The sequence below is a fragment of the Seriola dumerili genome, unplaced genomic scaffold (assembly GCF_002260705.1).
Source record: "Seriola dumerili isolate Sdu_G_001 unplaced genomic scaffold, Sdu_1.0 BDQW01000012.1, whole genome shotgun sequence".
In the NCBI taxonomy this organism is placed as follows: Eukaryota; Metazoa; Chordata; class Actinopteri; order Carangiformes; family Carangidae; genus Seriola; species Seriola dumerili.
This window is the reverse complement of record NW_019174267.1, coordinates 657,847-682,385: the sequence shown is the minus strand read 5'-3', so window position 1 is coordinate 682,385 and position 24,539 is coordinate 657,847. Positions and strand designations below refer to the sequence as shown.

The 24,539-nt window shown below is 43.8% G+C and overlaps 1 protein-coding gene and 1 non-coding gene across 2 annotated transcripts; both read left to right on the top strand.

Annotated features, from left to right (window-relative positions):
- Positions 1-8,711: 8,711 nt before the first annotated feature.
- Positions 8,712-15,125, top strand: LOC111225176 (nuclear receptor ROR-alpha-like; the record flags this gene model as incomplete). Its single annotated transcript, XM_022749877.1, is given in 10 exon segments — positions 8,712-8,797; positions 9,610-9,751; positions 10,039-10,310; positions 10,405-10,621; positions 11,817-11,938; positions 12,039-12,171; positions 12,811-12,918; positions 13,489-13,599; positions 13,722-13,834; positions 14,198-15,125. Coding segments are annotated over 10 exon segments (1,469 nt in total), but the record flags the coding sequence as incomplete, so codon positions are not given.
- A 3,367-nt stretch (positions 15,126-18,492) lies between these two features.
- On the top strand, positions 18,493-18,565 carry trnav-uac. Its single transcript has one exon. It is a non-coding gene; the product is annotated as a tRNA-Val (tRNA).
- Positions 18,566-24,539: the final 5,974 nt, after the last annotated feature.

The window sequence follows — 24,539 nt, the reverse complement described above, 5'->3', positions numbered from 1 at the left end:
GCAGACAGACAGAGGTGTAGATGAGTGATGGTTGTTGGAGGTTAGACCGAGCTCCTGACCTGAATGTCACAATGTTTGAACATATTTCCGTTTCAATGAAATGAAATATCCCTTTCTCGAAACCACCTGATGTGAGTGTATAAATTCCACTACATGATGTATTATATCTGCATGTGTGGAGTCGCCCAGTAGTTATTCACCGTCCTGTATGAAGGAATACAACTTCAGCCCAGTTGTCCAGTGATTAGTCACAGCCCTGAATAAAGAGAAAACAACCTGCTGTCATCCAGGAATTATCTGTGTCCCTGTGTAAACAGGAGCAAGATGCAAATATTCAGGAATTATCCACTGCCTTTTACAAACAAGCACAATCTAAAGTCATCCAGGAATTACCTGTGACCCTGCCGTCCGGTCAATCAATTCATCTGGTTCTCTGGTGGCTCGTGGTGCGTTCAAGTGCAACCTGGAATTTTTTTCTCATAAAACTCCTTGAGCAGCCGTGGTCTGTGGAGTGAAGCAGAAACTCATGATAGTTTTTAAACTCATTCTGTCTTTAATTAGAAGGAGCTTTATTTTAAAAAAACAACTTTAAAAAAACTATTTAACCAAAGGAAAAATATTAAACTCCAAATCCTGTAAAATCTTCAGATGGAGGACGGTGGTTTTGTGTTTTCACAGTGGCGTCTTCACGGCGCCTCCTCCCTCCTCCCTCCTCCCTCCTCCCTCTTTGATCCAGTCTGAAAAACTTTATTAATTTTCTGTGTCAGATAATTTATCCATCAGGGATTTGTGTTTTGCCCGAGCTTTAGCATTTTCGGAGTAAACAGCGGTGGCTCTCTCAGCTCATTAGCCTTCACTTACAGCTAGTTACACATTATACAGTGGTATCGATACATAAGCATGTGCTGCGCCCACAGGGGGAAAGTGTGGAGGTTCAAGTGTTCATTACTGTTGAATAAGACTTGAGTTTGTGTTAGTGCAGGCCGGAAGATTTGCAGCCGCATCCACGACTACAAACAGCTGCTGCACGAAGATGATGATGGTGGAGATAGGGAGAGAGTGTGAGATGTTCTCCGAGCTGAACCACGAGATCGTTCAGATACCGGCCGTGTTCACGATGCGACGGACGAGCTGAGGTGTTTCCTCAGAAGCTTCACGTCTCGTGTCAGTCGTCGGTTGTTGATGAGCAGACGTGACCGCCGCAGATCAGGCTGCAAGATTAAAGGTTCTTTCAGACAGGTTTGTGTTTATTGTGCTTTCAGTTTGAGTTGAATGCACTGAACGCCAAGTCCAGCTGAGGTTGATGGGTCGTGAGTTCTGCAAGTATTTTGCTCATAAATCAAAAATGTGACTTGATGATGGCGCTAGAGGAAAAGTCAGAAGATCATCAGAGTTATTACAGTTCATCCTGAGGGGACGGTGAACGTCTCATCCAGATTTCATCCAGTAGTTTCCACTGTAAACCAAATGCAAACCTCGTGGTGCCGCTGGAGGAAAAGCTGGAGGATCTCCAACGTCTAGAAGCAGAGTAGAAGTTTCTCCTTCACCTCCTTCCAAGGTGCACGGAGAGAGGGAAAAGTCTAAAGCGGTTAAAACTCTATAATAAACTTTATGAGACCAACGTGTTTCAGCTTGTGGGCCTTCATTGTGGCCGCAAGCCACAACACTAATAAACTTCTTCTGTAAACTGCAAGTGCTGCTGGGGTTTCGAGCTCTTTAGGATCTCTATCGTCAGCAAGATTCATCGCGTGGAAATCGCAGATGTCTTTTAACGCAGTTTGAGTGGTGCAGAAATTGCATTTACGACACATTAGAAGAAATAAAATTAACTATTGAGAGTACGTTTGTGTGAGTGTCATGGCCGCCTGTGTGGAGGATTGGGTTACATTACCCCGAGATAACATCTGCAGCAGAGGGGGAAGAACCGGTCGAACCTCAGAGTAACTAGACGGAGGTAAAGGAAGACAGTTTGGAGATTACTGCACAGACCTGATGGAGAAGTGACTGAATGAACCACCAACTGTGGCTGAGGAACAAGCTGCTGCTTCATCTGCTGACAGGCTGGAGGAGTGTGTTGGTGCTCCATGTGCGGGGGCCATATGTCTGCCGTTATTACACCCACTCTGAGGTAATGTGGAGGCTGCTGAGGAGATTAAAGAACAGAGGCTGTTAGCAACATGTGAGGGAGAGAATGGATCCCACCACACATCGGGCCCAGGAGGAGGGAGCTCAGCCTCAGTTTGTAGAAGGAAGCCGCGCACACGCCTGCTTCACGGACTCATCAGCAGCAGCTGCAGTCGCCTGTCAGTACTGACGCGACCTCAGACGTTCAGGGGCCCTGTCTCACGCCCGGCGCAAAGCGTCTTCGCTAGTTTCAGACTAGGAAGAGAAGTGCAAAGCTGAACTGAGTCGTCCTGTTCAGAAAGATGTCATCAGGCGCTGACGACGTTTCCCATGATTCTCACTCAGACAGGAAGTGGATCTGCAGTGAAACTCTGCCACAAACACAAACTGTCGCATTTCATTCTTATTTGGCCGAAAAAGACGGAGGAGAGCAGAGACAGAGACAGAGACAGAGACAGAGACAGAGACTGAAGAGTGTTTTATCTGAGGGAGGAGGAAGACGAAGGTGACGAAGGTCCAACGCTCCTCAAACAGACTGATCCACAAACAGCAGCTCGGTTTCACACACTCTGCCGAATGTTTGCACAGCAGACAGACGACAGGACAGACGCCGACGCACATGAAAGCTGTGAGTGTGTGTGTGTGCGTGCGTGTGTGTGTGCGTGTGTGTGTGTGTGTGTGTGTGTGTGTGTGTGTGAGTGTGTGACTGCTCTGACAGCTGATGAGTCATTAAAACAATTTCCTCTCAGGTTGATGATGTAAAGACTCAGTGAGCAGAGGAGCAAGAAGGAAGACGACATGTTGTCACATCTGACTCATCAGACTAAAGGTCAGTCTGAGGATGGAGGAAGTCCACATGGACAAAATCAATATAATCATCAATGTCACTGCGGTGTCTCAAAATGGAGAATTTTTATTTTACAAATTTATTGATGTCAGAAAAAAAATATCACATAATCACATTTCCCAGAAACCACGTCTTCATATGTCTTTTGTCCAGCTGTTCCAGATTTTCACTTCACCATTGTTGTGGCTAAAAGAATGAACAATAATGTTATCTATAAACAAAATAATAATCATGATGCATCAGTCAAATTCATCTCTAACTAACTGTTTATCGTGTGTTTTCTCTCTTTCAAATATCCGTGTGGGAGGTGGAGAGAGTCAGCAAGTTTTATGATGATTGGACAAATGGTTGATGAGTTATGAGTCAATATTGGCTAAGCCCCGCCTTTTGCGAAGACATTTTGGTTGGTGGCGGCCATGTTTTTCAACCGATCTTGCTCATTTATAATAGAAATGTGTACCACCCCTGAATTTAGTGTCGCTAAAGTAAAACTTTTTATGCTAATTTGCAAAAAAATCCATCATGGCGGCTTTCATGGTCTTTCTTGTAGAGCACATTGAGCTGGACTCTTTGAGCTTTAATTACAGAGGCACCTGCTGCCATCACCGTTTTACCATATGTGGGTTATAGGCTGAGATATTATATCTCGATACAGTCCGACACAAGTATCTCAATATGTGACGTTATCGAACATCGGCCCGAGCCTCGTGTGTTAACGATATCAACGTTTCATTTTTTTCGTCAGTACTGGTTTATTCAGACGCCTGAGATGAAACATGAGGTCGGAGTTACATCTGTTTCACTGTTGGAAGCAGGAGAAGATTTTAAATCCTCCAAATCCTGATTTTCAGTGTTCAGTGGCTCCATCCTCCACGTCTACATCTCGACTCCTCAGATTCTTCATCATCAGACGAAGGATGAAGGAAAAATGATTCATTTTTTTATTGGCTGTAACTTGAAACCAACTCAAAGTCTCCTCTTCCTCATCACTCATCGTTTCTTTTAGAGGAGAAGGCGCCTCTCCTCTGAGCCCAGTGGACAGAGAACAGCAGGCAGATGTTTGTGTTTGCAGCTGGCTGTATAAATAACTGCAGCTCTCATTTCAGGCGGTGGCTTTGTTGAACGTCCTCTTTGATGTTGAAATGCAGAATTCAGACGGGATTAACACTCAGAGCTAATTACTGAGAGGAAGCTGCAGCGCAGACGCCTCAGCGTGTGTGTGTGTGTGTGTGTGTGGTTTCAGCAGTGTGGTGTGTATGTGTGAGGCTTTTTTTTCCTGTTAGGTATGTGTGTGTGTAAGTGTGTGTGAGTGTGATGCTGTGGTTTCACTGGTGTGTACGTATCAAATCTGAGCCTCTTAATGATCATAATAATTTATTTATAGTCTCTGTGTGAATCTGCTGACATGTTTGACCATTGTTATCCTGACACATACTCACCACTGTGTGAGGATATTTGTTAATTGTGTGAAAGTGTAAAGGCTGCCGCTCCAACACGACCTCCACTCGTCTCGTAGCAGCTGCTGCTCTGCGGACGGAGCAGGACGGTCAGTGGTGGAGATGGAAGAGATTCCTGTGAGTGTTCACGTCGTCAGACAAATGAAGGTCATGGTCATGTGAGGTTCAGACATACTGTGCGTAGACAATACGTCACTGTATCTTTAAACTGCTGTTAAAGGACAGGGTCGCAGTTTTTCAGGTCCGTCTTAAAGCAACAACAACGACCTCCGACCTGCACAGGTCGTTTGTTTCCGACCCTCCGATACGACCCGGAGGAGTGTCTCCTGACGTAGCGCCCCGAAGGCGGCAGGTGTACTGGAACCTCGGTTGTCATGGTTACAATAATAAACACGCAGACTGAACCGAGAGTGGCGTACCTGCCTTTGTCGCCATGGTTACTATAATAACAGTCATTGCTTGGTTAGGTTCAGGAAAACATGGTGATTTGGGTTGAAATAAGTACTTCCTCAACATTGATGAACTTTGTTGTCATGGTTACAGTAACAACATAAACTGCTACTTTCACACTCTTTATACTACGTCACTCTTTCCCCTCTGCTCCTGTCATAATTGCTACGACCACTAGATGTCGCCTAGCAACAAAACGTAACTAAGGGTCATAATAACCTGCTGCACAGGACGACCGGTGGATGGGCTCGTTCTTTTACAGTCAGAGCAGTCAGGTGTCCACATGCGATGGTTCCTCTTGTTCTGACTGGACTTCAGATAAAAAAGATGATGACGATGCAAAAACATATTCCAGAGTTTATCTGAAGTTAATATCAGCCTTCAGCGGTCTGAGTGGATCTCTTTCAGAGTGGCAGCGCTTCGTTATAACTCAGGCCTGACCACGGATCCCTCAACACTTAAAATAAATACAGTGTAATGTAAATGAAAACAGAGGCGGCGTGGTGTACATTACATTTTGTTGAAAGCTCAGAAGCAGCTTTTCTTTTTTCTTCTTGCAGAACATTTGTTTGTGAGTCCGATGATGATTCTGTCTCAGAGCAGGTGTAGATGATGAAGTGTAGTCACCTGAGTCCAGCTGGTGATTTCAGCGAAGACGCCACTGTCCCCCTAAACTGCAGATCCAGCGCACCGTGTCCTCCTGTCCTCTGGAGTTTGAACCCCTGATGAACTTGGTGTACTCTGTATTTAAAGTGATTTAAGAGTCATGTTACTAGACCACAGAGCCTGGTTCCAGAGTCTTGAACCGCTACCCTGGTCTCAGATTGTTTTCACTGATTCAGATACTGTAGGTCTGGTGTTGTGTTCGCTGATGGCTGTTTGCCCGGTTAGAAAAACAACAGAGTAACTCAGAGCTTTGTAGGAGGCTGTTAGGAGCCTGCTTTAGTATCTAGACTGAGGCCAGTTTCTACCTTAAAAAGTGCATGTGTGTATGTGGGCAGGGGGAAGTTCAGGGCTTACCTGGATTTGGCGATCTGAAGCAGAGGCCCAGTGAGAGGCCAGATCAGGCGCCGGGTGTTCGTGAGACTGACGTAGCAGCAGGACTGAGGATGTGGTTCTCGTCTTCCAGACAAATGAATAAAGTGACCCTGTGTACACGAGAGCCAACAATACACAATCTAACCACAGCCGTTAGCCCCACGCTAGCATTGCTGTGATACTCGTAGGGTTTCTTCTCTCAGTAGAGCCAGACCAGTATCTGCTCCACGGTCAGACTGGGAAAGAAATTCATCCTTGGGCGCATCTTCTGGGACCGACTGAACAAATGACACTGACAGAGGCGGTAAAAACTTTTTGATGGTCCACTGGCCAACCAGGATTTGAGCTGGTCTCTTTTTTTTTGTCAGATGCCATTTTTTAGTTGAACACGTAGTTTCTTCAGTGGAGTAAATTACCTGAGCGCTGCGTAGCCTACTGTGCTGGGACATCTAGCATGCACATGCTATCGGCTAGCAAAACAAGCAACATAGAAACTCAGATTATAACACACACATGGGGGGGGGGCGGGGGGTGATTTCCTCCTCTGCTCAGGATTACTCCACTGTTTCTGTACATAGAGAATAGTTGTCTGCTGTTTAAAATCTTGTTTACAGAAACTTTGAATCAACATATTTCCTTTGAAACGCTTGTGAATTATAAACAAGTTGCTCTGTGGTCACAGAAGAAAGTCCTGCTCTCACCGCAGCGATGTTTGTACTCGTGTAAACCACTTGTTGACTCCGTCAGACCTCCACATCGAGCGGGTCTGTGGACATCCTGTGTCACCAACACAGGGCGGTTGTAAACAGTGATGTGTGAGTGAGAGCAGGGAGCTGACGGAGACACCTGAGCTCTCTGTCCTCACACTGTGATCTGAGCCGCTGGAGGTTTACTGAGGACAGACTGGAGTTAATCTGACTCCTGCTGTGGTTCAACCGAGGATCATCCAGATCCTCATTCACTGGGTCAGGTGGCCAGTCTCTCAGTGAGGGAGGGCGAGAGACACCGAGACACACAGGGACAGAGAGAGAGAGAGAGGGGGGATGTACTACATTTAAGAATAAAATTATCTGTTGGTTTTAATCATTTTTTGTCAACTTTTTTTTATTTGTGGTCAGTTTTTTTTAACGAAAAACATTTTATTTCGACTCAGTGAATGAAAATCATAAACATTTCAGTCCAGTTTTAGTTCAGACCGGTGATGAACATTTGAAACTTCTGCTCTAACAGGAGACGTCTGGTCTGCAGCTGCTGTCTGCTTCGTTTTAATGCTAAACTTGCAGGAAGTTTGCAGATGCTGACATGACTAATATCCAGAGTGAGGTGGTTCAAACCTGCAGCAGGCGATTTTTATTTTATTGTATCATGACATTTTACGTGAGAGGAACTTCAGTGCTTTTAACCTGTGCGGCACTTTGATGTTTGAGGACACACACAGGTCACTGGAGCACGTCACGTCTCGAAAGACTGAAAATGTCCAGGTGATAGCAGCATGACTCCGGGGTAATGAGGTCCGTCACTGTGACTGGTGTTGTTGGGTAGTTGCACACACACAGGCAGTATTTCAGTATCGTCTCATAATGAAGTTTTGATTTATTATAATACATCGATAACAAACCTATACTGGTATGTTGTGGTGTGGTTTGTGAACAAAAGTTTCAGTTTCAATCTGATAAAAAAAACAGATTTTCATGGGCAGGATGTGGCTCTTCAAAACCTGCAGTTTTCTCACATTCAAACCCAAACTGAGGAGGTGTTTGTTCCGTCTTTGTTTTTCATGTAGTTCAATAAACAGAAAAGATCTGATCCAGGAACAGATTTATAAAAAGAATAAAAGATTAAAGAGCAGAGTGTTTCTGTTTCAAGGACAAACAGCTGAGAGACGATCGTTCCTTCGCTCTGTCTCTACACCTTGTTTTTAATGTGTGTTTTTTTATGTGTAGTAACAGTGTGTGTTTGAGTGTGTGTTTGAGTGTGTGTTTGAGTGTGTGTTTGAGTGTGTGTTTGAGTGTGTGTGTGTGCTCATGTGGCTCCACCCTTACATAACTTCCCTCTTCTAAATTTAGCCGCTCAGAGCCGAGCTGTCACTGTTTCAAACTGCTGAGTGTATGAACACGGTCGGTCGGTCGGTGTGTTTTCAGTGTGAGCTGCTGACGAACCGTCGACGCTGCGACACCAGGTCCTGAAGCTTTAACGTCGTCACGCTCCGACACAGGAGCAGAGTTCTGCAGCTCAGCAACAAAACCCCTTCAAACTGTGACAAGCAGAATCAAACCAACACCAGCTGATCTGGTCTTTTCATGTCGACCAATGAGAAACGCATGAAGAATTAAAACAATGGGAGTTTAATCTGTCGACATGGAAACGTAGTTGGAAAATACATAATCAAATATTTGAATCTCAAAAGTTCATGTAACGTTTATTATAGATTGATTTTTATCTGTTTTTAAATACAGTGTTTTGCTTCAATATATTCTTGTTGTTTGTGTTGTTGTTTATATAAATTTAATTTCTGAATTGACTCAGAGGTCGACCTTCACCGCCTCATGTTGTCATGGAGATTTCATTTGACTTTCTTGCGCAGAGCGGCCGACAGTTTACTGATCACTGACCTCTGACCTGCTTTAATCACATTCTGATGTCGCGGCGGAGTAAAACCTCACAGCCTCTGCCAGAGATCACCTCAGTTCAAACCCGCCTGTTTGTTCCTGATGCAGCTGCTGACAGATGTTCAGATGTTGTGAGTGTGTGTCTCTGACTCTGACGGTCGGTTGTTGTTATTTTTCTCTCTGCAGCTCAGATTGAAATCATTCCCTGTAAGATCTGCGGAGACAAATCTTCAGGGATCCACTACGGAGTGATCACCTGCGAGGGCTGCAAGGTAAGCCCCCTGAAATACTGGGTCATTTGTACGGTGGCCCCGAGAGCTCAACACACTCGTTTGCACGTGTTTTCTTAAACTGCAGTGCGTTGAGCTCTGAGAGTTATTTATCTGAAACCATGTGAGGAGTTTAGAGGCGACATGACTCTTTGATTGAACCACAAACATCTTTCAATCGTTTCTAAAGTTCTAAACAAGCGACTGTAGCTACAACAAAACTCCCCTGAAGTTCTGTTCTTGACTTTAATAAAGTACTTGAGCACCTTAGAAAGCATCAATCGTTTTCATCAAACGTGATCCAGGGTTGAATAGTTTCATTGTTTGTCAAAACTCACAACATTATTTTCCTCTGGTCACCATCGATGTGATCTTCTTTCTCTGGCAGCGTCTCTGTCTGTCCCCCGCCTGTGGTCCGTCCACTGTCTGAGTCTCAGGGGAAGCGTTGGTCGTTTGGCGTCGACCATCAGTCACAGTCGTTTGGCTCAGGAAAGCTTCTCCTGTTCGAGCAACTCCCAAACAAGCTGGTGTGATCAGCTGCTGCAGCTGTTGCCGCCGCTCCAGCTGTCGGCAGCTGGAGGCTCATTTCACAGCCAACGAGCAGCTGATGGAGATTTATCTTTGTACAAACGAGAGAGAGGGAGAGAGAGCGAGAGAGGGGCTGATGGGATGGTAGAGGCTGGGGATTCTGGGTAGAGGATGGTAGTGGAGTGCAAAGCGAATCAAGGAACCTGTAACGTGACAGAAGGAGTGTCGTCACTGACTGTATGAGGAAATAAAAGCTGTTCACACGTCCCTGTTCCCTCGTGTCTCAGGGTTTCTTCAGACGGAGTCAGCAGAGTAACGCCGCCTACTCCTGTCCTCGCCAGAAGAACTGTCTGATCGACCGCACGAGCCGAAACCGCTGCCAGCACTGCCGTCTGCAGAAATGTCTGGCTGTGGGCATGTCCCGTGACGGTGAGACACACACGCACACACACACACACATTACAAACCTATAAACACAAACACACACCTGCAGAAACACCTGGTGGTCAGCAGTTTTAAATGATGCCTACAGGAGGATCTGTGTGACCTGTTAGCAGGAGGAGACAGTCTGTAGAATCGGTTCGTTGACAGGAAGAGAGACAAAGACCAGTCCAGAGCTGGAGTCAGGATGTGGTTAGCTTAGCTTAGCGTAAAGACTGTAGGTGGAGGGAAACAGCTAGCCCGGCTCTGTCCTAACTTGCTCTCCTGTCCCTCAGCGGTGAAGTTCGGTCGCATGTCCAAGAAGCAGCGGGACAGTTTGTACGCTGAGGTCCAGAAACACCGTCTCCAGCAGCAGCAGCAGCAGCAGCAGCAGCAGCAGGGCCCCCTCCTGCTGTCCCACCCCAGCCTCGGCAGCCCGAGCCCCGCAGAGGCCGAGCCGCTGTCCCCCCACTACGGCCTGTCCTCCAGCGGCCTCACGGAGCTCCCTGATGACCTGGGGGGCTACATGGAGCAGAACTCCCCCGAAGGAGGATCAGTGTCATCTAAGGTTTGTGGGTTTTTTTACTTTACAGTCTTGTGCAGCACAAAGTGAACTGAATTACCTGCAGTCTGTGTGCGCTGACCTTCTCCTGCACACACAGGCGGACTCTGGAGGTGAAGGAGGGGAAGGAGGAGGAAGAGGAGGAGGAGGAGGTGCGTTCTACCTGGACATCCAGCCATCCCCGGACCAATCAGGACTGGATATTAACGGCATCAAACCGGAGCCGCTGTGCGACTACGGCTCCAGTAACGGCTTCTTCCCGTACTGCTCCTTCAGCAACGGGGACGCGTCGCCCCCCGTGTCCATGGCCGAGCTCGGTGAGAAATACGTGCACACAGTTTCTATTTCTTTTTGGTCTTATGAATCATATTCAAATATTGCATATGACGGGAAATATCACGATATTCGATATTATCAAACATCGGCCCAAGCCTGTTTTTAATTTGATTTAATTAAATATTCCCAACTTCACAGGAACGTCTTGTCATTCAGTAGAACTCGCTCTCTCTCAAAGATATTGGATTTATTCATTAATTAAGGTTTCAATTACAAACCGTGTCTGAATGAAGCCGTGAGGAGCGTTAATGTGAAAGTCTGAACGGCAGCATGAGTGGAGGGGTTTCTGGGTAAAAACACAGAGAGGATCATCTGAAGAGGAGAAAGAAAAGTTTCCTACACAGAGCGCGGTGTTATTTGCATATTCACAGATTGTTCTTATTTCAGTAAATCCCAGGACAGCGGCTCAGAGAGGCGAGCCCTGGTTACAGGTCTGATTCCCTCTCTGAGCTCTGGATCCTCTCCTGGCTGCAAAACATTAAAACTTCCACCGTACGGCAGAAGGTTGTACAGAGCTGGAGGGAAAAACAAACAGAGAGAAGATGAGGAAACATCTTGAAAGAGGTGAAGAAGAAGAAGAAGAAGAGAGACGGAATAAGAAAGCACAAAGAAGAGTTAGAAACAAAAGAGGAAGAGAGAGAGAGAACTGTGGGGCAAACAGAGGGAGAGAGGTGGTTTAAAATAGCAGGAGGTTAGAAACTCATCTTCAGAGCTCATTAAAATCTCTGTGTGGTAATTAGCTGTCTGTTAATTAGGGCCAATTGGGACGTAGCAGGGCGCTCGTTGGGGGAAATCATCTTTTTATTCTCCCTGGAGATTTCTTTTTCTTTGACAAAAGCATTTATCGTAATAAAAGCCCCCCCCCCAAAGCCCCTGATCCAAACAACAGTTGTATCAGCTGGACGTGTCTTTGTACCTTGTGTTGTTTTGGTCTCTGGAACAATTAGCAGCAGCAGCACAGAGGAGCTGAACAGAAGAGTAATTACTGTACGTTTCTGATCTGAGCTGCACAGACACACAAACTATTTGTTGACAAAGTTTCAAACAGTGGAAACATTTGAACTGGAGGACCGAGGAACTCCTCCGAGCCACGATACGCCGGATGAAACATGCTGTCGGGAAGTTAGACTGATAGTGACGGTTTGATGAACACCTGTTGTTGTCTTTTTGTCTCAGACCACCTGGCTCAGATCATCTCCAAGTCTCACCTGGAGACGTGTCAGTACCTGAGGGAGGAGCTGCAGCAGATGAGCTGGCAGAGCTTCCTGCAGGACGAGGTGGAGAGCTACCAGAGCAAGGTGAGTTCACTGCGCCTCTTAATGTTGCTCCTGTTCCTCCGTCGTACGTCCCACACGAGGTCTCAAGGTCTCACGGGTCTTCCCTCTCTGCGCTGTGCAGCCGCGGGAGGCGATGTGGCAGCTCTGCGCCGTGAAGATCACCGAGGCCATCCAGTACGTGGTGGAGTTCGCCAAACGCATCGACGGCTTCATGGATCTCTGCCAGAACGACCAGATCGTGCTGCTGAAAGCCGGTGAGAGCCGCCGTCACGCCTCGGCTTCATTACCTTTCTTAATATGATCAAATATATTGATGGATGCTTTAGATTCACCGAACAGTCATTTAGTTACCACTGTGAGAAGTGAACCTTCTTTCTAATTAGCCCGAACAGACGTGTGTGTGTGTGTGTGTGTTTACAAATTCAGACAAACTCTATGATCACAATATAACCGTATCTACGGTGGCCCTGAGAGCTCAACACACTGCAGCTTAAGGAAACACATACACATGGACAAACACACAAACGTGCTGCAAAGACACAACATCACAACCACCGAGTCAAGCCAGTGCTGCGAACCTTTCTAGTGTCACCTGGACGAAGATGGTGAAGATGAAGGTGTTTTCTGACTGTGTGTGTGTGTGTTTGGTCTGTTTGCATGTGTTTTCTAAGGTTGCAGTGTGCTGACCTCTCTGGGCCACCGTACATTTTTCCCATTTAGAATTTTTTTCCACCTTTCAAATCTTTCCCTTCACACATTAAAACCACCTTGTTTGAAAAGAAAATGTTCTTTAATTAGCGACGACCGATTCATCACATTAATCAGATAGTCGTCAGTGAGTCGTTAAATAATCGTTAGGCCTCAGACATTAATCATCAGCGTTTCTCCGTCAGGCTCTCTGGAGGTCGTCTTCGTGCGGATGTGTCGGGTGTTTGACTCGCAGAACAACGCGGTCTACTTCGACGGGAAGTTCGCAGGTCCTGACGTCTTCAGAGCTCTGGGTGAGGACAGAGGAGGGACGCTTCCCTCCTGTTGACGTCTCCTCTGTTTATGATCAGAGGAAGAACGCTCTCTAACTCTGACCTCCTGACCTCCTGACCTGTGGGTCACATGGTAGAAAACATGTATAGAGACCACAGCTGATAAACTGAGCACACGGGGGTTGAGGGAACATTTTCAGGTGTAAATACTATATGAAAAAACAGACTAATAACTGGTGTTATTAGAAAAGAGTGAACACAATATAATATCTCTGATGTAGTCCTGTGCAGACTGAAAAGAAGAGACTCACAGGATTCCCACTAACACCACTAACACCTCGACTCCGAACACGTCCTCCCTCACACTTCATTAAACCTTTCACACGGATTTTTTCTGAGGAAATTCTCTGAAACATATGAATCATATTTTTACACCATCACAGCTTTCTCTTCTCAAAACTCTTCATTTTATACACGATGGTTTATATAAGAAAGTAGTTCAGAGTAGTTACATGTTCTGTGGTCATCACTATTTTAATGTGTGTGTGTGTGTGTGTGTGTGTGTGTGTGTGTGTGTGTGTGTGTCACCAGGCTGTGATGATCTGATCACGTCAGTGTTTGACTTTGCTAAGAGCCTGTGTTCACTGCACCTGACGGAGGATGAGCTCGCTCTCTTCTCAGCTTTTGTTCTGCTCTCAGCAGGTAAGTCTCTCCACTCAGGTTCACCTCAGTCCACTTATCCCAGTCTGTCATCCTGAGTGATCTGCTAGATAAATGTGTGTGTGTGTGTGTGTGTGTGTGTGTGTGTGTGTGTGTGTGTGCAGACCGGTCGTGGCTGCAGGAGAAGCTGCAGGTGGAGAAGCTGCAGCAGAAGACTCAGCTGGCTCTGCAACACGTCCTGCAGAAGAACCAGAGAGAAGACGGAGTGCTGAACAAGGTACACATCTGAACACACACACACACACACACACACACACACACACACACACACATAGACACACACAGAAAACTGCATAAAGGGCTCACACTGCCCTCTGATGGAGAAACTGTGAACTATAAAATCTGAAAACAGCTGATCTGAATTTAGCAGCTGCGGGTATAATAATATTAAACTTTTACACACACACACACACTGAGGCCCCAGAGTCTATTTCTGAATTGTTGTTTTCTGCAGTAATCTGAAGTATCTAAGATCAGCGTCTAAAGTATAAACTAACCTTTACTCACCTCCTCTCCTTGTCTCCTCCTTCCTCTCCTCGTCTCCTCTCCTCCTCTTCCTCCTCCTCCTCCTCTCCTTTAGCTCAGATGTAAGGTCGCAGTGTTGCGTTCACTGTGCAGTCGACACACAGAGAAACTGTCGGCGTTCAGAGCCGTCTACCCCGACATCGTCCGGACGCACTTCCCTCCTCTTTACAAGGAGCTGTTTGGCGCCGACCTGGAACTGACGCTGCAGAGTGACGACTGAACGGCGGTCACTCGCTCCGCAGAGCCGACCGGCACCGAGCTGCTGGATTCAGACGCACTGAGCCCGGTTTGAGCAGCCACACAGAGGACAGGACGAGGACGAGGACTCGTGGAGGCAGAGGCTGCTGCACTTTGCACTGAGAGACCTGAACTCCTCCTCAGTTTGTCTTTCTTCACCTCCTCCTCTCGCTGGGCCTGGATGCAGTGAGGAGTCAGGTGGTCTCCCTCCACCTGCATCAACACACATCTTCTATCAAGGATCTCGGATCCAGCTCTGACATTAAAAGGTACTTTCAGTATTCACACTGAAACCCGTTTTTTTTTTCCTTCACTGGATTGTCGAGACGTCGGCTCTTCTACCGACGATCTCTTCACGTCCGAACAGTGGCACTGCAGAACTCATTCACACGTCCTTGAGAAAAAAGCTTCAGCTGCTGAGCTTCTGTGGCTGAGTGAGCTCACCGGTCCTGGACGGATTACTGAGCGGACCTACAGGACACAGACCCGAGGGCCCTTTGTCTCATAATCCATCCATAGAAATGGTAACTAGCTGGTGCTGGTGCCAAAGTAGCATATCTTTACAAACTGCGGGATGTCCACTAGAATTTAAAATAAAGTTCTGTGTGTTTGAATGACGCTTGGCAGAATAACATGGGTTTGTATTCAGACACTGTTTACAGTCACCGAGTTTTAGAGGTTAAATTTCCAAAAAGTCACCAAATGAAAGTTTCTAGAGAAAACTGTGTAAAGGGCTGTAACTCCGGTACATCACCATCCTTCCTGGGGGGGGGGGGCTGGAAACACGAGTTTCTCTGTGGAGGAGGTTGAGATGAGCTCAGCTGGTCTCTGTTAACTTCTCCTGATGTCTGTCGATGCATCACTCAGGTTAAAGGTCACAGGCGTCATGTTCACATCTCCTGTCGGGATGTTTTTACTTGATCATTAATTGGCAGAAACCTAAACGGCTGCAAACAATGCGGTTGATAACTCAACATTTTATTATTACATTACTTCTTTTCTTGAGACTGTGTTAATCTGTCAGAAACAGTCACCTGTGGAAACTCGAGAACAAAGTCAGATGAACCTAAAACCTCATGAACAAACATGTAGAAAATCAATCTGCACAAACGGAACCAACACAAGCTCAAAAAACCTTCCAGAAACGTATCAACATGATACAGTTTCAAATGAATGACTCTGACTGAGGCTGAGGCTCATGGGTACTGTAGTCTTTAAAGTAAACAACAGCTCTTAGAAGTTGTAACTGTAAATTTACAGTGAAAACGAGGTCAGGAAGCCAGAGCTCTGTCCACAGGTGAGACTTGACCAGGCAGCAGAAATTCATCAGTTCTGGTTGGTTTTTGTTGGTGTCATCCTCCAGATCCCCCCTCTCTCTTCTCTTCTCTCTCTTCCTTCTCATCCTCCCAGCAGCCTCCTCTTCCTCCGAGTGTCTGATGCCTCTGTGCTCAGTGACAGCAGCATCACACACGCAGCAGCTAGTTCATTCACAGTCAGCAGTGAGCCTGCAGCGCCATCTGGTGGTCATGACTCACGAGTGCAGGCTTTCAGTTCAGGGCCGCAGCGAGACGAATGAATCCAGAATCAAATCCACTGATCAGTTCTACATTCCTTCAAATCCCTTGTCGAATCAGCAGCAGATAAAAAATTATCCACTTCCTCGCTTCCCTCCTCTGCGGATAAAAACTCCTCACTGTGGTTTTAAATCAAACATTCAGGAGGAAGTAGTTTATTTTTTTGGGACTATTTTAAGCCTCTGAGACAAATCCAAGAAAGAACTGCTCATCATTACATGTTTATATTTTACTGAAAGAACAACATTACTTCAGCGTTCACCCAAATTAAAGCAATAATAAGAGCAATACACACACTGCGTCATGACGAAGAAGCTATGCAGAGTGAGGGGATGAGAATATTAATACCTGTTGCACTAATACCTGTCTATCTATATCTAATCTACTGCCTATGTGTGTGAGTGTGTGTGTGTGTGTGTGTGTGTGTTAATGAGTGTGTAAAGTTTCAACCATTTTCATTGTTTGGACGACAGACTGCTGGGAGGAGCCGCTTTTACCCATCATCCACTGCTTCACTTTTCCACAGAACTGCATGAATTTACTGGACAGAGAAAAAGTCCAGGAGGTTTTTCATGTTCAGCACATTAAATATTCATTATTTACCAAACTACTGACGGAATAATTCAGTCTGAATGAACAACAAATGTAGAGGAGTTTGTCTTTGGCGGAAACTAAAAATAGCATTTCCTGTTTCCTGTTCATACTACTACTACTAAAGGTAGAGAGCGATTCTAATTGAGAGAATATCGCTGTGCGCTAAAACAAAAAGTCCAGTTGCTACACAGCCCTGTACGGAAGCCCTGAAAACATGTTGTTGTTGTTTTTCCATCAGTGTAAACAACCACCGAGAGGCAAATGATTTTTCTCCTGGGGAAAAGAGCGGCTGTTTTGAAGAGATGACTTTTTTTTTTCCACGACAAACAATCCTTTCAGAGGCAGAAGAAGTGTTTTCCTTCCCAGAAAAAAATATTCTTTCCTTTCAGGGGTTGTTTAGACAGATGACAAAAAAAACCAATCACTTGCCTCTCTGGGCTTCTGTATGCGAAACAAAAAAAAAAGCGTCTGGGACTGAGGTGCAAAATACTATTCCTGCAAATGAGCAACAGGAGGCACTGGTATAATACTGTACATCAATAAGTCACGTTCTTATGAGGAACATATTAGCAAACAGCTAACGTACCACATCCTGCAGACACAGGATGGACGTCTGTGTCTTTGTGTCATTATCTTCGATTTTCCAACATCGTTTGTTAGTAACATCCAATCATCGCGTGTTAGCTCCTCAGGTGGGGGTGGTTTTCTATACCAAGGTGAGAATGACTCAACTATGCAGACAGACGAACCAACCAATCAGGTATTCTAGGGCTGATACTGATCAGCAAATGCTTCCTGTTCATCAATAATGTTTACAGGGCTCTATAAAGCTGGAGGACGCACAAGCGTGAGATTTTTAAATTGGTCAAAATCCTGACTTTGGTCCCCGTGGGTCACGTTATGAAAACACTGGATCCTACACTTCACACAATGCAACTCGATAGCATCTGTTTTTACCAGAGCCTGCTGTTACATATACGACCCTGGTCCTCAACCCAGGCGTTATCAGTCATGTAAATGTGACTGTGCAGAGGGCTTTTAATTTGAAACATCAGGTCGAGCCTTAACATCTGTTTTCTCACTCTGAGACGGACCAACCACGACGTACACGACTCTGTCGCTCTTTAACAACCGCAGTACGTTTCCCGTGTTATTTTTCAACTTCAACACAGAAACATATTCCTCTACAGTAGCAGTTGTTCATTTTAATGACTCAGTATATTTGTCATATTTCATTAAGCAGAATCAGCAGGTACATTCAAAAACATCAGGATAATATTTAAACGATAAACCAGTTTTGAATAACACGTCCTCCCACCTGCTCCATCCCACCTCATCGGTTCTCGAGGTCCAAAGTCCAAAAAAAAAAAAAATTTCTGGCAAATAATGAACTGAACTTTAGCCATAACTGAATGTCAAGCAATAATGTAAATGTTGTATTTTATCTTTCTGTGTATAGTTTGAAAATATAGCATGTCAACAGAGATTCTAATTTATAAAATTCATTTTGGGGTCTTCTTCTGAATCCTGTGTTACTGGCTTATTTACTTCATCCGTCACATGACCACGTGCACTGACGACAAACTTTCCTCCGTCCACGCCGCCTCGGTTTGGCCGTCGTTCTGTAAGTAACTTTATTAAAACGTCCGTACAGGCCACAGGTACATACTGCTATAAATGGCTACTGAGCGTCACACTTTCTATCTGTTGATTGATCTGCATCATGATGTATAATATCTGGTTTGATATGCACTGCTCTCTGTTAGATTTAGTTTAGTTGCAGGGAGCAGCAATTTTTGTGTTTCTAATATGCGTGTGGTGCTAGTTTAACTTTAACGGTGGCAGGGTCTTGATTTTAACAACTATGCCACATTGTGTGTTTCCTCGCGGGGCGACACGTTAAAGGAAAATTCAGTCTTTTAACATCTTGCATTTGCATCACAGTGGTTCCATAGTGTAGTGGTCATCACGTCTGCTTTACACGCAGAAGGTCCTGGGTTCAATCCCCAGTGGAACCAATCCTGTCACATGATCGAGGCAACTATGGTAACAAGAGAAGGTCAAAATTCATAGTGTCAAAATCTGCGCCTGTCATGTTACACAGGAAATGAACATTTGCTTTTTCTTCACAGCACCGTTCTCGTGTTAATTCATCTGAGCGAGTGATTTGATCAGACCTTTGTGTATGATTGAGGTACACAGCTTCTCTTCCCCGGCTACTGTCCTGAGTCGTTAGAAAAACTGAATTTTCCTTTAAATGATCAAATGTAATTATGATTATGAAATATCATAGTCGGAGGATGTTATTGCTCAGCCTGCACCTGTATCAGTGCGTCAGGCCCGGGCCTGTTTCTTTGTTTGAACTGGTCAAACATGACTTCCTTTGTTTTGATACGAAGCAGAGCTGCTGTATCTGAAATGTGCTGAAAATAAAACAGAGAGAAACGCAAATGTTAGTTTTCTTTCAGAGTCAATCCACAAGAACATTGTTCTGATCGCTCAAGTTGCAAGCTTGAATCCAAGCTGACCAAGACCTCTGTGCTCTGCCAAGGAGCAGGGTGGGGGGGCTCTTCAAAAAATATCAAACTATTCTCTTATCCAGAGTTTGGTGGGAAGCTTTCCTCCACAGCACCGTCGGCCATCAAACTACATGAATGTAATACTTTTGGGGCAGAAAGCAAGGAGAAGGGTGAGGTAAAGTAAGGTTAGTTAAGGTAAGGTAAGGTAAGGTAAGGTGAAGTAAAGTATGGTAAGGTGAGGTAAAGTAAGGTGAGGTAAAGTAAGGCAAGGTGAGGTAAGGTAAGGTGAAGTAAAGTAAGGCGAGGTGAGGTAAGGTAAGGTGAAGTAAAGTAAGGCAAGGGGAGGTAAGGTAAGATAAGGTGAAGTAAAGCAAGGTTAGGTAAGGTGAAGTAAAGTATGGTAAGGTGAAGTAAAGTAAGGTAAGGTGAAGTAAAGTAAGGCGAGGTGAGGTAAGGTAAGGTGAAGTAAAGTATGGTAAGGTAATGTAACGTTAGGTAAGGTGAAGTAAAGTAAGGCAAGGTGAGGTAAGGTAATGTGAGGTGAAGTAAAGCAAAGTAAGGTAGGGTGAAGTAAGGTAAGGTAAAGTAAGGTAAGGTAAGGTGAAGTAAAGTAAGGCAAGGTGAGGTAAGGTAAGGTGAGGTGAGATAAGGTGAAGTATGGTAAGGTAAGGTAAGGTAAGGTGAAGTAAAGTAAGGCAAGGTGAGGTAAGGTAAGGTGAGGTGAGATAAGGTGAAGTATGGTAAGGTAAGGTAAGGTAAGGTGAAGTAAAGTATAGTAAGGTAAGGTGAAGTAAAGTGAGGTGAGGTAAGGTGAAGTAAAGTATGGTAAGGTGAAGTAAAGTATAGTAAGGTAAGGTAAGGTGAAGTAAAATATGGTAAGGTGACGTAAGGTAAGGTGAGGTAAGGTAAGGTATGGTTGGGTGAGGTAAAGTAAGGTAAGTTAAGGTTAAGTAAAGTATTGTAAGGTAAGGTGAAGTAAAGTATAGTAAGGTAAGGTAAGGTGAAGTAAAGTATGGTAAGGTGACATAAGGTAAGATGAGGTAAGGTAAGGTAAGGTATGGTTGGGTGAGGTAAAGTAAGGTAAGGTGAAGTAAAGTATAGTAAGGTAAGGTGAAGTAAAGTGAGGTGAGGTAAGGTGAAGTAAAGTATGGTAAGGTGAAGTAAAGTATAGTAAGGTAAGGTAAGGTGAAGTAAAATATGGTAAGGTGACGTAAGGTAAGGTGAGGTAAGGTAAGGTATGGTTGGGTGAGGTAAAGTAAGGTAAGTTAAGGTGAAGTAAAGTATGGTAAGGTGAGGTAAAGTAAGGTGAAGTAAAATGAGGCAAGGTGAGGTAAGGTAAGTTTAGGTGAAGTAAAGTAAGGTAAGTTAAGGTTAAGTAAAGTATTGTAAGGTAAGGTGAAGTAAAATAAGGCAAGGTGAGGTAAGGTAAGTTTAGGTGAAGTAAAGCAAGGTATGGTTGGGTAAGGTAAAGTAAGGTGAAGTAAAGTAAGGCAAGGTGAGGTAAGGTAAGGTTAAGTAAAGTATGGTAAGGTGAAGTAAAGTAAGGTGAGTCGAGGTAAGGTTTATTCGGGGGACCTTTGTCTTTCCCTGTGTGTGTGTGTGGTTGTGTTCTGTCTTGGTTGCCTGTTGTTGCAGTCCGACCCTGCGAGACGGGATGCCCATGACGTCACCGGGATTTCCTGGGAGTGTTCCGCCTTTCCGCCGCACCTTCGATGCTCCAGCTGCAAGCCATCTCTCCTGATCAGCTGGGCCCGCCTCTCGTCTCCACCCCGCGTATGAAAGAGCTGTCATTCGGTTGTTCGGCATGATCTGTGTTGCCCGTATGCAGACTCGCCGCCGCGCTGTGTACCACTGCTTGTGTGATTGTGATTAATTGATTTGAGCCGAGTGAAACAATGTGAAGAGTTAAGGTTGTGTGTTTTTGGTTTTCTAGCGTAAAGCTAAGTGCAGCTCTGTTTGAGATCTGGTGTTTTGTTGTTTTGCTTTTCTTTTGTTAGCTGCTTGTGTTCTTTGTGTTAATTGCGTTATTGGGTGGCTTTGTTTTTCTTGTGCCGCCTCTCTTTTTGTTTACCCTGTTTACTTTTGTTAATAAATAACCTTATTTAACCCTTAACATCTTGGGTTTTATGTTACTTCCCTTTCCCCTAACGAGCTGGTTGTAACATAAGGTTAAGTAAAGTATGGTAAGGTAAGGTGAAGTAAAATAAGGCAAGGTAAGGTAAGGTAAAGTAAAGTAAGGTATGGTTGGGTGAGGTAAGGTTAAGTAAAGAATGGTAAGGTAAGTTAGGTGAAGTAAGGTAAGGTGAAGTAAAGTATGGTAAGGTAAGTTAGGTGAGGTAAGGTGAGGTGAGGTGAGGTGAGATAAGGTGAAGTAAAGTAAGGTAAGGTAAGGTGAAGTAAAGTAAGGTAAGGTGAGGTGAGGTGAAGTAAAGTAAGGTAAAATAAGGTCAGGTAAGGTAAGGTAAAATGAGGTAAAGGTAAGGTCAGGTAAGGTGAGGTAAGGTAAAGGAAGGTATGGTTGGGTGAGGTAAGGTTAGGTTAGGTAAGGTAAGATGAAGTAAAGTAAGGTACAGTAAGGTAAGTAAGGACAGGTCAGGTCAGGACAGAGAGAAAAGAAGGAAAAGGAAATGGAACAGAAGAAGAGGAGACAAGCCAAGATGAGGAGCCGAGCCAAGACATGAAACAGTAGTTTCCTACATGAAATGTCTGTATCTGCCATGTGTTCCTCTGTCCAGCAGATGGCAGTAGAATGCTGGTGAGTCTCTAATAACCTGCAGTAGAAGTGGAGTCTGTTTTTTCAGCAGAAGACACAGATTAAACCAATTTTCCCTCTGACACTGACTGCAGAGCTCATCACAGTGTTTGAATCAGATTACTTCATGACTGATGGAGTTTGTGTCTGAGTTTGGGCTCAGTATCAAACTGTAAATGTTGGTGTTTCACATGAAAAAGAAAAAGACAAGTCAGGAACCTGAGTCACTGACAGCTGATGGACTCGCTCCATTTCTTTTCAGACTTTGACACCTTTTGTCTTCATTGTAGCTGCTCTTCACTGAACTCTGAACTTTCATGTGTGATCCAGCTTCAAAAACTGAAGTAGCCTTTGCAGCTTCCTTCTCTTTTGTTTTTCCACTCATCTGTCGGACCTCCTGCTCCCCTCCAACATCTTTCCTGAAAAAAAGAAATTTATATCCCCAGTAAATTTTTGTTTCTTCACACTTTCAACCCGATTCTGTTGTCTTTCCACTCCCTTTCCCATCAACCTGTCCTGACTTTGTGACGTCCAACACTTTGTTTGTAATACGGTGTAATATCAGTAAAGGATTCAGTGTTTCTCTACCAGAAATATTTTTCTTTCAATGTGGCAAGAGCAGAAATAAATTGCTCATGCTTTATTTTGTCCTAATTATTTCCTGGGAGGTTTCCTGGAAGCAGCTACATCGCTGCAAGTGGTTTAGTTCTAATTATAAAGAATACAGGCAGCGTTTTGAGACGGTTCAGTTAATTGTGTGAGTTTATACACTGTTGATTTACTGTTGGAATTTCTGAATATGTCAAAAAGTAATAGTTTGACATGTTGGGGAATATGCTAATTGGAAATAAGTTTATTACCAGCTTCTTTCTATTTATTACACTGCTAATTTTAAGAGGCTACGTTAGTTGTCTGATGAGGTTGAATTTGATGTTAAAGAAAAAACTTAAGTCCTTTTCAGCTTCAACTAGCTCTCCCTCCATTGGGTCTGTAGGTGGCACCAATGTCTCAGCCTTTTAGCCTGTTTAAAGCTGCTTGAGTCGCCTGCAAAGACATCCATGATGATAGTGCTGTAGGGGGTAGTTTTCAGTTCAATCAGATTCCTTGTTTCACGATTTGATTAAAACAATTTTCGTTTCTTAGGCACAGCAGTAATTTTCTACCTATTCGTTGGCTCCAGTAAATGTAAGTTTGTAACCATGGCAGCGTAAATAGCATGGCCACGTCACTGCTGTATAATGTGTCAGTATAGGTGTTCGCACCATGTTTGTTATGAAGTCATATTAGATCATTCCAATGTGCCCTCCAAGAGACTACGTCTCCAAGATAACCGATTTAGGCATCCTAGCAATTGATTGACAGGAAGGGCGGGGGTTATCTCACGGTTCATGTTATGTGAGAATATCACAGTGGTACTTAATGTCACCAGAAAAATGTCAAGTTGTGTTATTTCACCATGTTAGCTAGCATAAAACAGCAAGCTAACCCTAGCTTCTTTCATTTTAATGCCTGACGATACGATGTAGTTTTTATGTGTTACTATACTAGTACGTTTTTATTACCTTTTATGCCTTACTATACTATGACTTTTTTATGACTTTTTATTCCTTACCATACTATGTTTTTATGACTTTTTATGCCATACTATACTGTCATTTTTATGACTTTTTATGCCTTATTATACTATGACTTTTTTATGACTTTTTATGCCTTACTATACTATGACTTTTTATGCCTTACTATACTATGACTTTTTATGCCTTACTATACTATGACTTTTTATGCCTTACTATACTATGACTTTTTATGCCTTACTATACTATGACTTTTTATGCCTTACTATACTATGACTTTTTATGCCTTACTATACTATGACTTTTTATGCCTTACTATACTATGACTTTTTATGCCTTACTATACTATGACTTTTTATGCCTTACTATACTATGACTTTTTATGCCTTACTATACTATGACTTTTTATGCCTTACTATACTATGACTTTTTATGCCTTACTATACTATGACTTTTTATGCCTTACTATACTATGTCGTTTATATGACTTTTTATGCCTTACTCTACTATGACTTTTTTTATGACCTTTTATGCCTTACTCTACTATGACTTTTTATGCCTTACTGTACTATGACTTTTTTATGACTGTTTACGCCTTACTATACTATGTCGTTTTTATGACTTTTTATGCCTCACTATGCTATGACTTTTTATGCCTTACAATACTATGAGTTTTTTATGACTTTTTATGCCTTACTATACAATGCATTTTTATCCCTTACTAAAATATAACTTTTTATGCCTTACTATACTATGACTTTTTATGCCTTACTATACTATGACTTTTTTATGACTTTTTATGCCTTACTATACTATGACTTTTTATGCCTTACTATACAAAGACGTTATTATACCTTACCATCCTATGTCGTTTTTCTGACTTTTAATGCCTGACGATACTATGTAGTTTTTATGTGTTACTATACTAGTACGTTTTTATTTCCTTTTATGCCTTACTATACTATGACTTTTTTATGACTTTTTATGCCTTACTATACTATGTCGTTTTTATGACTTTTTATGCCATACTATACTATGACGTTTTTATGACTTTTTATGCCTTACTATACTATGTCGTTTTTATGACTTTTTATGCCATACTATACTATGACGTTTTTATGACTTTTTATGCCTTACTATACTATGT